Below are 14,931 nucleotides of genomic sequence, written 5' to 3'. Positions count from 1 at the left end.
ATATCAGTTATCTTGAGAACAAAGTGTCGTCCACGATTAGTTTTGGTGTTCAATGAGTTGTTGTCGATTGGTGATAAAGATAGCAAAAAACTATTTGCGGTGGCAGTTATTTACAAAATAATAATGGTACCTACATTAAAAATCCAATTATTTCTTTATTTAGATCTAGAACACATATGACTGTTAAACTATAGCAATTAAATTCCACCGCCATGTAGGGATAAATAATAAGATTTGGCAAGAAACTCTTGGTCATTTAATGGCTACACAAGAGAATGGAACCTGCGACTCACATAACCGCACGGTAACTATATTAAACACTAGCTGACTCGCGCAAATTCGCTTGCGTCACATAAGAGAGAATGGGTCAATAGTTTTCCCGTTTTTGTAACATTTTTTACTGGTACTCTGCTTTAGTTGATCGTGGCGTGATGATAAGTATATAACTTATAGCCCTCCTCGATAAATGGGCTATCTAACACTGAAATAATTTTTCAAATCGAACCAGTAGTTCTTGAGATAAGCGCGTTCAAACAAACAAACAAACAAAAAAACAAACAAACTTCAGCTTTATAATATTAGTATAGATTGTATCATACTCAGCTATAATTATAGAATGATCACTTCAATAATAAACTATGATTTGTCGATTAGCATTATAATCTTTTGAATAGTTTTTATACAGTTAATAAGAAACAGATATATTAATGTATAAAAACATGTGTTGAGTGATTGATAGGTAAATAAGTAAATATTAATCAACATATAGAATGACCTAACTCAATATACTGACGTGCATGATCTTTGTACGAAACAAGTATTTATAAAACAAAACTAGTTTTATTGGACTTAAGACCTAGTTTTTACTAGCTAGAGTTTTTGCGGATCTTTAATTAGGTAAGTACTAATATAATTATAATACAGACTTATAGTCCAAACTCCGACTATTTAGTAGAGTACCTTGTTTGCAGGATGCAAAAGCGCGGCTTGCGGAGGTATACAAGACGATGGCGCCGCAGATGCATAAGCGTGTGGGCCACTAATGTTCTAACTCCCGGTTTCTGAGGTACATTTAGCGGTAGTTTATCTATTCAATAGTGTCAAAACTCATAAAAAACGCTATTGAATAAACCTCAAAAACCGGGGGTTAGAACATTAGTCATTACAATCTCTCTACGAGAAGGACCCCTTCTCGGAGGAGACGCTCTCGACAGGAGAGGATTTGATGCGCTTGGTAAGCGAGAGCCGCAAGCAGAGTTGGATGAGGCTTGTTGATAGCGTCGATATGACCCATAACAGCAAAAAAGCCTGGTCCACTATCAGAAAACTCACGGGAGATCCACCAAAGCCCATAAACCCTGGAAAGGTAACGGCAAATCAAATTGCCCACCAACTATTGTTGAACGGAAAACCACCGCAACGACTGACCAGAACCAAAACACCAACTACTAGCACGGAAAATGATAACCATAGCAACATTAGCAAACCATTCGCATTAAATGAAATAATCACTGGCATACACTCACTAAAATATGGTAAAGCTGCTGGTATAGATGACATAACAACAGAACAAATTAAACACCTGGGCCCCGTGGCGACATCATGGCTTTTGGATATGTTCAACTCATGCCTGAAAGACTTAAAGATCCCAAAACTGTGGAGACGAACTAAAGTCATTGCACTCCTTAAGCCCGGCAAATGCCCATCGGACCCAAAAAGCTATCGTCCCATTTCCTTGTTATGTCACACATACAAGCTTTTCGAAAGAATGTTACTAAATCGCCTCACCCCCATCCTAGAACCAACACTGATACCAGAGCAAGCCGGTTTTCGTCCAGGCAAATCTTGCACAAGCCAAACCCTCAATCTGGTACAACACATTGAGGATGGCTTTGAAACTAAAAACGTAACGGGGGTCGTCTTCGTCGACTTGACCGCTGCGTATGATACCGTCAACATAAGAAAACTACTGGGGAAAGCTTATGCTTTGACCGGTGACTTAGGCTTTATCAATATACTGCGGGAAGTTCTAAGTAATAGGCGATTTCAGGTGCACATAAATAATAACAAAAGCAGATGGCGTGTCCAAAAAAATGGGCTCCCACAAGGAAGTGTTCTGGCTCCTGCACTCTTCAATATTTATACAAATGACCAACCCAAAACGCCAGGTACCAAACGCTATATTTACGCAGACGACATTGCACTAGCAGCCCAGACGCCGAGCTTTGAAGAGTCCGAAGCACTACTCACACTAGCACTGGATAGACTTGGCGACTACTACGATGCCAACGCACTAAAGCCAAATCCATCCAAGACACAAGCATGCGTATTCCATCTGCGTAACCGTGAGGCAAAAAGGACTCTCAATGTATTGTGGCGAGGTGTAAACATAGAACACTGCAATCATCCGCGCTACCTGGGCATCTACTTGGACCGTGCTCTGACTTTTAGGGCTCACTGCTATAACACAAAGCAGAAAGTCGGAGCTCGAAACAACCTGCTGCGACGTCTCACATCATCGTCCTGGGGGGCAGCGCCACATGTACTCCGAACCACAGGTCTCGCACTTTCCTTCTCGGCTGGAGAATATGCGTGCCCTGTGTGGCACCGCTCCGCCCATGCCAAAGAAGTCGATACAGCTCTTAATGAGACATGTCGCATAATAACGGGCTGCCTTAAACCAACACCGCTCCACTTACTCTACCCCCTAGCAGGTATAGCTCCACCCGAAATACGTCGCGAAGTAGCTTGTGCAGTGGAGAAACATAAACAAGAGACAGACACTCACCACCCACTGTACAACTACGAAATGTGTCGCGCACGACTTAAAAGCCGGAGAAGTTTTTTAAGAACTGGCTCTACGGACGTAACCCCACGAGTAGCTAGAGAGAGCATGTGGACTAATAAACATCCAGTACCTGCCGACTTCCCTAAACCGGCAGAGATTTTACCTCCGGGACATCAACTGCCCTGGCCAACCTGGAGATCATTAAATCGCCTGAGATCCCAGGTTGGCCGGTGCAGAGAAAGTATGGCGAAGTGGGGCTTCTCTGACTCGTCTTCAAAGGGCTGCGACTGTGGGGCTCCCTCCCAGACAATGGCACACCTGCTCTCCTGCCCTCAGTGCCCGTACAACTGTACCAAGAAGGACTTATCCAAGGCAAGCCATGACGCCATTGCCGTTGCCGACTTTTGGTCGAAACATATCTGAATATATATATATATATATATATATATATACATGTTATAATAATAATTAAATATAATAATACATATACTCGTATTTATTTACTGTTTATATAAAACTGGAGGTACCTAAAAAAAAAACCATTGACACGAAGAAGAAGAAGAACATTAGTGGCCCATACCCTTATGCATCTGCGGCGGCCTGTTTGATATACATACAATATACATACTTTATTTTAATAAACAGGATTAATTACAATCTAGATACATCGTGTATGTCAAGGCTCTTTACTAAGTTGACGGACTATAAGAAATTTTGAAATTATATTACACTAGTTTCTGCCTGCGACTTGGTTCGGCTTAAAATATTTCTTACAGTTATGAGCATCCTATGTATTATTCCAGGTAACAAACTATCTGTAAACCAAATTTCATTGAGGCTCGCATACTAAATACGGCATGAGTCTAAAAAAGATCCATCCAAACATAAAAATCCCATTTATTTTATTATTAGAATAAAAAGTATTAAATAATAACATGTAACTGACAGCATATAAATGATTACATCGCAAAAACGATATCGCACGTAACGAAAACGCAAGTGATGTGCTCAATAAGGAAGTATTTATACTAGGTATAAATAATAACTATTATCTACACGCACATTACGTGTTATATTCGAATATAGTAACAAATACTATGACGCATAACAATGAACTGGCTTGTACTATATTATATTGCTACTGACTGAGCTGAGTATAAGTGGCTTTTGTCATGGTTTTTGGTAGGTCAGGTATATCACTACACATATGGTTCTGTCTCATCATAGTATAGAGGCGTACGATCCCGACTTCTGCCTTCAACAACCTTTTCCCACAGCGGCAGCATCTTATAGTTCCACCCCATGTATTGTATGATTACCACATGACCACTATTAATTTCCAATTTTCCCATTGGAACTTTCCAATATACTTACAATTTCTAAGGAGTAAAGCCATCAGCCAAATAAATCCCTTAACTGCATGTTTTGAGGACGAAAACATGCTGTACCGATGTTGCTTAACGTGCTTAACGTAAGGACAAGACGAAGCAAAATCTTACAGATTTTACGAGTATATTAACGTAATGGTTGGCAGTTGCATCGGCTTGAATAAAAACACAAAATGTCAATGCTTATCTTATTTAATAAAATAATATAAATCTCATTTTATAAATAATCCAAAAAATTGTTCCTGCAGAGTAGACTTATGAATTGCGATATCCGTATTATAGTGCTAAAACTTTTAACCGTGAAACGGTCTCACACAGTTTTAAAGAATTGTGTCATTTGTTATGTACATAGGGAAGTTAAGACAAGGAACAGGAAAGACAATGTATTTTGACCAAATTAGTTTAGTTTGTACGTCGATTTGTGACATACGAGTAGGTACATGTGAAGCTACGTATATAATAAAAACTTACTTAATGTGTTATTGTTATCTCATGACTCTTCTAAGTTTATTCGGCCAAACTATTTTTTTTAAGACAACTCCCTCACTAACACTTGCGCTTGTGTCGCAGGGCTTTTACAAACATACAAACAACGAACACAAAGTACAACCAGACTCGAAACAACTATTTGTAGATCGCACAAATTAAATTATTTAGTTTCATATAGATCTTGGGTTCGATTCCCACACGGAACAATTACAAAAATCTAGCCGAAATAATTGTATCACACAGGATGCTTTCAACTTAAATTGAGGATGACAACTCCAAAAAGGATGTCTTTGTTCTAACAGCTTCTAAAATTATCTTAAACAGTGAAAATCCGGCTTCCAAGGTACTAACTATTTTTGTTAAATTCACGATCACGGTTTTTCTATAGTGATGTCATAGTTTTAACGTGAGAATGAAAAAAATGAGACAATCGCGTGTATTTTTGTTTATTTGATAAAGTGCTTTGAAATTCTTGAATTTAAGTGTGGATTTTTAATGTGAATCTTATAGAATAAAATTTTTGTTTATTATTTTATGTTTTAATGTATATAGATTCTTGTAAGTTGTTTTCTATAAAAACCCTGGGTTTGGTTAATGGCAGCGAAGCACCGGTGTATTTTATACGCATGTCCTAACACTTTTAAAAGGGTAAACAGTCGTGCTATTATAAGTATCGTTTGATGCATTTTTATACAGACAGGTTTAATGATTGTAAAACGAAACTGTACTTGATTAGGTAAATAAAAATAATATGCCTAATGTTTACTGGTCAACAATATTTTCAACTTATTAATGGTGGTTTGAAACCACAAACGTTTTGTTTTCCTATATTTATATTTCAATAAACATCGTCTATTATCAAATTCACATCTTTCAACAACAAATTACATAATATTTAAATTAATAATGCATCTCACATGATGCAACATAATTACTTATTAATAAGTTAGCTTGCCTTGGAACATAAATAACGGACCTAGGACATAGTTATTATACAATCATAAATAACAAAGATTAGACAGTTATGTCTGGTAAATAAATTAAATGCTACTGTGAAAATATTGATGGATAAGGTCGGGGATATCTTCCATATTATATATAATTATAGTAAAGATAATAATAACTTGAAAAAAATGGACGAATTTTGGTTTCATGATTCATGAAAAATTGCTATTTTTGTCAATGATAGCAAAATGTTCGGATATTTTAGTTTTATAATATAAGAATGTTGTTTTTCGTTTATACATTTTTCATGCTAAAACGGCTCAACAGATTTTTATATTTAGCAGGTTGATTGATTGTGTCTCGCGGTCACACAAAGGCTACTATTTTGAAGCAAACGGCACACAGCACAGCTGAAACTCTAGTTAGTATATAGGTACTATTATGAATTCCTAAACTTAACCAAAGAAAAATACCTTTAACGATTTTAAACTGTCGCGACTTGCACACAAAATATTAAAATGTAACGGGTCTTGATCGCGATTGAAACGTCGGGTGAACAAATAAGGTATTCTATCTAACCTTTAATTTTCAATCGCGATTAAGACCCGGTACATTATAATATTAAAATTACCTTTATAAAAATATACTAACATACTATATTGTCACATATTCATTATTAGATCCTCATTTAAATTAATTTGCCATCATAATGCACGGATGCAGCCAAACCCAATGTGATTATATTGACATTCAATACTTTGTAGTTAGTTGTACGTCAATACTAATCAATCTTTTAATAAATCATTAAATTCAGAAAATAAAATACATTCAAACCAAAGTATAAAAAAACTAGCAATAATCTATACTAATATTATAAAGCTGAAGAGTTTGTTTGTTTGTTTGAACGCGCTAATCTCAGAAACTACTGGTCCGATTTTAAAAATTATTTCAGTGTTAGATAGCCCATTTATCGTGGAAGGCTATAGGCTATAGATCATCACGCTACGACTAATAGGGGCAGAGTACCAGTAAAAAATGTTACAAAAACGGGGAAAAATTTCACCCATTCTCTCTATTGTGACGCAAGCGAAGTTGCACGGGTCAGCTAGTGTTCGAATATTAACACTAATTAAAACTTTATCAATAATTATAATACTGCTAGACAATTAATTAGACTTTTAATAAAAGTTAAATTATTCTGACGGATCTTAAACTCGTTTTCCTACCTGTTATAAATTTAGACATTGCAGAGTCAAATAAATAAGTTTACTTGCCTTAATAATAATCAATTCAAAAGGGAGCAAAAGAGCCTGTTAATTTTAACACATTAATTCGTTATTTCTGTTCAACGTTACTTTGATTTTTGAGTTCCTTTTTTATTCAAGACCTGTCTATCTTTCTCAAGATCTTGCTATAGTATTCTCTTCTTTAACCCATTACTGTCCCACTGCTGGGCAAGGGTCTCCTCCCGTAATGAGGGAGGTGTTAGGCCTTGAGTCCACCACGCTGGCCAAGTGCGGGTTGGGGACTTTGCACGGCCTCAATAAATGTTTTAAACAAATTTTTAGGCATGCAAGGTTTCCTCACGATGTTTTCCTTTACCGTTGGAGCATGTGATCATTATTTCTAATACACACATAACTTCGAAAAGTCATTGGTGTGTTGCCTCGGGTTCGAACCTGCGACCACTTGCGTGGGAGGTGTCAACTTATACCACTCGGCTATCACTGCTCATAGTATTGTGCAAAGGTATTAAAACATACCTACAACTTTCGGGCGAATAAATATTATTATTCAAGTTAATCAACTTATATTTTTTGCTTGTAATAAACCTAACAAAAAGTAAATAAATGCATACTTATAAATGGCAGGAATTCATTACTTTTTATCTAACACTGGCACACATACATTATATCAGCCTAGCATTTCTTCCAACTTTGTTAGAATCGGTTTTCAGTCTCAGCGGATGCAGCTGAATACCAGTATTTTACATGGAGCGACTGCCTATCGGACCTCCACAACCTATGTAGTTACCTGGGTTATAACATATCCTATAAGATATCCTTCTATAAGACTGGTTGCCAGACTTTCAAGCTGCTGACTACTGGTACCGACTGTCAAAGATCTTTGAAAATGAGCCGGGGTCCAAAATGTAACGAGCCTACGGAAACACGGAAGAACTTGGTATGTATATGGTCACCCATCCACAGAACAACAACCACAGAGATCGATTCGTACGGCTGTTATTTAGCTCCGAGCTATTCATTGTCATATTTTAATCAAGTACACAAAATTTACACAAAACCGCCCTAAATTGAAACCATCCTCATGAATGTTTGTAAGCCACATGAAAATCAGTTCAGTAGTTTTCTAGTTCAACTCAAATAAACAGACACACAGATACTTTATAAAACGTACAGACGGACAGACACTTTTCTAAATAGTACGTAGTGTCTAGAAAACGAGATAAAAATACACGCGTAATAGTCCGACCTTCAAGAGGTCAGGTTATGCAACAGCATTGTCTAACTGAATACAATGAGTGACGACATTATTTTGATTTGATAATGGCCGAGGAAAATTCTCTTTATTTTTTTAGTTAATTGCCTGACCATCCTTCGGTTTACTTCCTTTTATGATAATCATCATTTTTATTTTCTGTAAAAAGTTTTTGAATTAGTCGTTAATATGCAACCGCACTTCGGTAATTATTGATAATGTTTTTTTTTTTAATTTTGGATTAATCATTTGTCTCCCATCAAACCTGGTGGTAAGTGTCTAGAAGACGAAGATGTTACTTTAACTTTGCTATCCAAGAGATATCCATTTATTCTGCTTCAATCGGGTAAAAGCAAAAAATACGGGCAGCTAAATGTAGGCACGCAAGTTAGTGCAAGTTCAATGTTTTTATAACCAAATCTGAACTCCAAATCTAGTACTGTGTGTCACACAGCTAAAATTACCCTGAAAATTATTCTTTTAGAAGGTATAGAGGTGATTTTTACTACGAATTATTAAGTATTCATAAATTAAGCATGTTTTTAGAACCATGTTTATGGTGGGAAAGATTCTATGTTTTTTACTGCAAGCTCATAATTTAAAAGAAGAGCTCAAACTTTACAGTCAGTTCGGCTTCCACAAGCACAAAAAAAAACAATCATCATTTTATAACGTTTTAAATAAAACCATAAAGAATCCTTCTATATTAATTCCTCTAACTTATAATTTAACATAATAAAACATAAATTCACTACACTAAATCATTCTAGATGGCCAGTTAGCCTTAGTAAAAGACTTGTGAATGCCGACGGGTACGAAGTGGCGACGACTAATGATAATGATAATCATCAACTATTAATATACATGTGGTGACGGATCTTCCTATGAAGTTAGAGGTCAAGGTCTTCCCGAACGAATAATTACTTTTTGAGATGAATTTAGAGCAATCAAGGTACGAATATGTTTTATTATATTAGGGCGGGGAAAAAGTCTATTCGCATTATAGTATGTATGAACTTGTAATAAAATCTCTTAGGCTTCAAAAATCACAAATGAGTACACGGTTCATTAGGTTTCTTTCAGTGAGCTCGTGAGGTACCCAAATATCGAGTTTTTTTGTGTAGAGAAAAGATTTTTTTACAAGTTCATACATACTATAATGCGAAAAGACTTTTTCCCCGACCTAATAGGTATATCATTTGTTTTTTAACTTAACTGTGAGGTCTTCACGGCCAATATTTGGCTATCGTTCTATCAATTCAGCCCACTTTTACCCATTGTTAAGTATAGGTTTCCCTCTCAGTAGGCCATTTTCTTTAAATATTTGACCAGTATATTAAAACTATTATTGCATACTATTATATAAAATCATTTTTACTATTCAGTCGGATGGTATAACAACAGGGGCAAAATTTGTTAAACCTAGGACACAGCAATTTACCTCTCCTCTGATGCAATAAAATACAGCTCTAATTTCAAAACAGCTAGAGTGTATTTTGTTTACAAGAGAAATATGCAGAATCTATTTTAATAAAAAAAATACATGATTGTAAATATTCAGATATCAATTTGCAAATGTTATTTTTTAATTGTTATTGAGAATAAGTATATAAAACCCATGGAATTATTGTTTTCCTGCAAATTGACGATGCTACAAAAACATATCAATCAATAGGAAAAAACACACAAAATATAAAGAAATGTAATAAAAAACAGTATAAGTAATCAAACATTTAATAACTTAATCACTAACAATTATAATTAACTATACTTATAACAGGTTATTTTTAACGGTTTATGTCAAGTTATAATTGGACTTTTTATAACGACAGAAGAACTTCAGAAAAGCATATTATTAACATACCAAAAACTTGTCTTTACAGACTTTCATATCTTTAAAAAAATTCGCGTAACACAATGATTATATTATTATAGTACATGATCAGCTTGTGACCACGGCCAGTGCAACTTGCGCCGAAACGTCAAGCAAACTATGGTGCTTTACTGCTTTATAGTCTCCTTATAAAAAATGTTAATAACATTTTCATATAACTTTTATCTCTAATATTAACATTCATATAACTTTTATCTCTAATATTAACATTTATGATAATTTATTACATACATAAATCATATGTCAGATTAATTTGACTACTTCCGCACGCATTTATTACCATATTTATTCATATAATAGGCACAAATTGTCTCCCTTTAAAGACTACATTATAGCGTAAAGTTGACTCTAGCTTGAAACTACGGCCGTTAGTTTACGATATTAAACAGCCATTGCTAAGGTTTTATGGTAATGAAGTAAAGAAAGATCATATTTATAATGTAATAGCGTTATTAAAAAACCTTTACAATTTTAACTCATAAACGGTACTCCTGAAATTATCCATTGAAAAAGCCGCATATCAAAATCCGTTTTATAGTTCTAAAGATCGAAGCATACGTAGGGACAGACAACAGAAAAGCGACTTTACTTAATACTATGTTGTGAAGTTTTACCTATATCGATACACAAGGCTTACTTCTATGTATATAGTACGTAAATATATCGTATGCGTGTGAAAAAGTCCAATTAATAACTAAATTATATGCAATATGGCAATTTATAGTGTCATAAGTCATGGCTAAGGAAATTTACATACGGTTGCGTAAATTATATACATATAGCTAAACACTTAAAAAGGCATCTCGATATTATAGAGTAACATTGAAAGTATTGGATTAATATATTTATACAAGGTTTAAATCGTTTGCGAAATTATGTAATTTAATCCTCGAATTTTTTGAGAATCTTTTGATATGATTTGTACTGCAGAAACTTTATTGCGAAGAAAGAAGAAACACGAAAGCATTAAATAATATTCTTTAAGACTTGCGATCGCATGTTTTTGTTATGTTGAATGCTACTAGCATTCATACCACAAAAAACAATACAAGAGAGCAATTAACTATTCGCTATCTGAAGTTACTAATTAACACTTGGACATAGTGCTAAAAAAAGTAACAAAACCTTGAATTTGACATTAGACGTATTAATTGCAATCTATTTTTTCCTGTCAAATCAATATTCAAATCTTAGGCTTGACTGCCTCCGTGGCGCAGTGGTTTAGGTCGCCACGCCGATACCACTGCAACGGGAGGTCGTGGGTTCGATTCCCACACGGGACAATTATTTGTGCGATCCACAACTAATTGTTTCGGGTCTGGTTGTGCTTTGTGTCCGTTGTTTGTATGTTTGTAAAAGTCCCCGCGACACAAGAGCAATTCTTAGTGCGGGAGTTGTCTTTTAAAAAAAAAGAAAAGAAAAAAAAGGCTAGTTAGACATGTTTCGATTAGCCCTAGTTTAAAATGTTTTCTAAACTATAGTTGTATTTCCATGGTAACTAAATAATAAAAAAAAATAGTTCCCTGAGACTTCAAAACCATTTATCAAAATGCTTATGTAATTATTTCATTTTACATCATGATATTCATCAATTTAGTCAAGGCTTCGTTAAAATGATTGATTGATTAACCTGACGTCTAATTCAAAATAGTTTGACCTAAAAATGATTTGTTGACTTTCATTTTAGCAATCGATAGTCAACATTTGATTGATATATTATTTATCTATTTTGTAAGCATCTTTTAGTAGTAGATGCATATTGAAAAGCGTACCAAATTTTGTGATGAAAATATTTTTTTACCTAACTTATGACTTATTATGTTTAAGAAATAACTTTTTTCCAACACAAAACTATAAATCTTACTAAAATACTAAAAACTTTAGACGACCATTAAAAAGCATTTCGAAAAACAACACTAATTAGATATGACTACGAAGATCTCGTACAAAAAGACGAGTACACATCGTTCCACGTCGTTGAACACTTAATGGAAATCCCTGCAAAAATAACTTTAATTCACGTGCATTTTTTATCACTACAACTTATATCATTGTCCTTGACTTTTATGTCTCTCACACAACAGACGGGTCTCCGTACACACCAGCGAATAAAATTAAATTGCAACTTCTTTGCAATATCATAAACACGAATTCTTTATTTGCTTCAAAACGTTGACCGAGTATCCTATCTTCTAAACCAACTACAGTCGATGAAGCAGCCACTGTCCCTTCTTCAGTGACTTCTAATTCAACATTTTGTATTGACGAAGACACAAATAAAGGATTATCAGCCACACCTGGTAATTTCGCCTTTTCCTTGTCAAATATTGAATGGATTCCCGTATAACGCATGGGAGGTATCAAGTCCAATCTTGAAGATAACTTAAATCTTGGTATGAAAGTATCTATTGCAGGTAGGTTACCCTCTATTCTGAATTCCTGCATCCAGTTCTGTGATTTTGTTGCTAAGTTGTTTAATAACGTCTTGATAGAAACACCTTCGTATGGTAGAAGAATCAACATTGAGAATTCTTCGTTGTTTCCGTAAGTCATTTCCAAAATTTGAGCACCTAGTTCGTCGGAATCTCCGGTGTAATGTGGGGCTTTGTGATACATCATGTTGACTGACCCGATTTGCCTTCCCTGTGAGTTGTAGAAAGCTTCAATTTTCGTTTGAGTTGAGTCGAAAGGATGCGTCCAATTAGCTTTGAAGTACAACGCATCGATAAGCACCATACGTAAATTCTCTAAATCCGAAGGCTTGACTGCATTCAAAATTCTTCCATCAGTAGCGTAGCAAATATGCACATTTATATCATGGGCTAATTCAGTCGCATTATTAGTTTCCGAAGAATAAATCGACATATCGTAAAGCAGTGCAGATTGACAGAAATCATCGTGAACTTTGGTCGAACATTCAGTAAACATATACGACTGTCCTTTCACTATAACGTCCTGGTAATCAGACTTCAAAACACTTTTGGCAGCTGTATGCAGACATTGGGTCTTCCTCAAATCCTTTGGTAATCTTAACGCCGTCACTAGTTCCGTGAAAGTATCCCCTGAGGATCCTTCAGCTAATAATGCGAAGATGCTCCACACGGATACCGGTGATAGAGCAATGTTTTTAGTCCCGAAATTCTCTTCAAACGCGTGAACATTTTCTAAGAGTTGTAAAGTGAATTGGTTCACAGGTGTAAAGTCTATGAGAGGAGCGGATCTCGAAGCCACGGCGCCTATAAAGGCAAGTATGCAAAAGGCGAACATTTTGCCGCGGTATTGAACGCAACACTGCCCGCGGTTTCCCACGTGCGTTCGGCACAATGTATATAATTTTACTGGTTAGGTAATGCGAGTGTTTAGGTATATAAGTGAGATGCCGCGGATTAAGGATTGCAGACGTTTGCAATGTATATGTGGCCGGTTAAAGATTAGGGACGTGTTTTAGTGTTAGTTTGTTTTAAAAAGATTAATGTTTTTTTTAATCTTTATGGCTTTTTTAATGATTTTGTTATGAATACCTTGAAGTGTTTGTTTGTTGTTTGCGATTGCAAGTTTTTTTTCAAGTGCATTTAATATTACACTATAGTCGATGTATTTGTAATATTATAAATATTCTCAATATTGGATTTTTAAAGATGCTATTATAAATTTAACGTACACTTTTAATTTTTATTCTGTTTCATATTCGAAAATGAAAGCTAAAAAAACGCAATAAAACATCAAAGTATTTGTTCCCAAGGAAAAGAGAATATTTATAGTGAAACTAACAACATTTCATACTATCTTCAAAAGAAAAATGTCATAAGAAGCATATTATTATAATTACAACACACCATACGCTCTTCTTATTCTAAACATGTCATTGTAACTTCTTCGTACATGTTACTTACAAGTAGGTCTTATTTTTGCATATCATTATACAAACATACAAATCAAGGCCAAGGTCGGGCGTGTTGATATTTTTTTTCTTAAACTCGCTACTGGTTAGTTTCGTTACAAGCATCGTTGAAATGACTTAGCTGGTTTCTGAAGTATCGACTGTGTCAAATGTTGTTTAGTTTTTGCGCTATTGTCGAAACACATTACTATAATAACACAAAATATAATGGATTACCAATGATGAATAATTCTGTTAAAACTGCAAAAAAAATACATAGAGTGTTTACAATATTCTGAAGTATCCCGGAACGGTGCCTGTTTTGCAATAACTTAATAAAGAGGCATGACGTACACGATTTATCTAGATTATAATTAATATTTATGCGTATTTCCAAAAAAAAGTAGTTGTATCAGACAGAACACTGTCAGTTGCATACGCCTGCGAGTCATCGATGCTGGAAATTTTGACTTTTGTATACCTACGCCAACCGCGAACTTGCCTCTCTACTAAGTTGTTGGAACATAGTTTGAAAATTAAGTCACTGGACTAATTCATACGTCATATCATGATCCACACAGTGGACTATTGAGACCAAACTTCGAAAGTGCAAACACAAGTCTTAGAGTTTATCAGAAGAGCAAGCCTTTATTAGTGCCGTTAAAAAAACGATGCTGATTTTTCAAGTCCTGGCTGATGTCATTAAACTATCCGGATTTAAAACAAAAAAGTTTAAGTCAATACAAAATTCTTTTAACATTTGATTACATTTAATAGCTTTAAAGCGGATCTAAATGACTTTTGTATTTTTTTTTCTTTTCCAAATAATTGAAGAAAAATATTTTTATAAAATATCAATGATCGCTTTTTGTAAAGCAATTTACTATAAAAGTTAAAGTCGTGCGCGTATAAAAATAAAGACGAAGCCTGTTTTATAAAAAAAATGGAGGTGTGACGAAGTTTAAATATTGGTGATGGTTCTGTATAGCGTAGCTTGAACGATCTGAGAGAGATCTAAGAGTCTCTCAATTTCCTAGCTTATTTAAAT

At 34.9% G+C, this 14,931-nt stretch overlaps 1 protein-coding gene across 1 annotated transcript; it reads right to left on the bottom strand.

Moving 5' to 3' along the window:
* Positions 1-9,827: 9,827 nt before the first annotated feature.
* LOC142983157 (serine protease inhibitor-like) lies at positions 9,828-13,347 on the bottom strand. Its single transcript, XM_076130027.1, has one exon. The coding sequence runs from the start codon at positions 13,268-13,270 to the stop codon at positions 12,077-12,079; it is 1,194 nt and encodes a 397-aa protein (XP_075986142.1). The 5' UTR covers positions 13,271-13,347; the 3' UTR covers positions 9,828-12,076.
* Between the last annotated feature and the right edge of the window lie 1,584 nt (positions 13,348-14,931).

This window comes from Anticarsia gemmatalis, chromosome 23, assembly GCF_050436995.1.
Source record: "Anticarsia gemmatalis isolate Benzon Research Colony breed Stoneville strain chromosome 23, ilAntGemm2 primary, whole genome shotgun sequence".
Taxonomy (NCBI): domain Eukaryota; kingdom Metazoa; phylum Arthropoda; class Insecta; order Lepidoptera; family Erebidae; genus Anticarsia; species Anticarsia gemmatalis.
The sequence above is the reverse complement of the archived record's forward strand: the minus strand, read 5'-3'. Positions and strand labels throughout refer to the sequence as shown.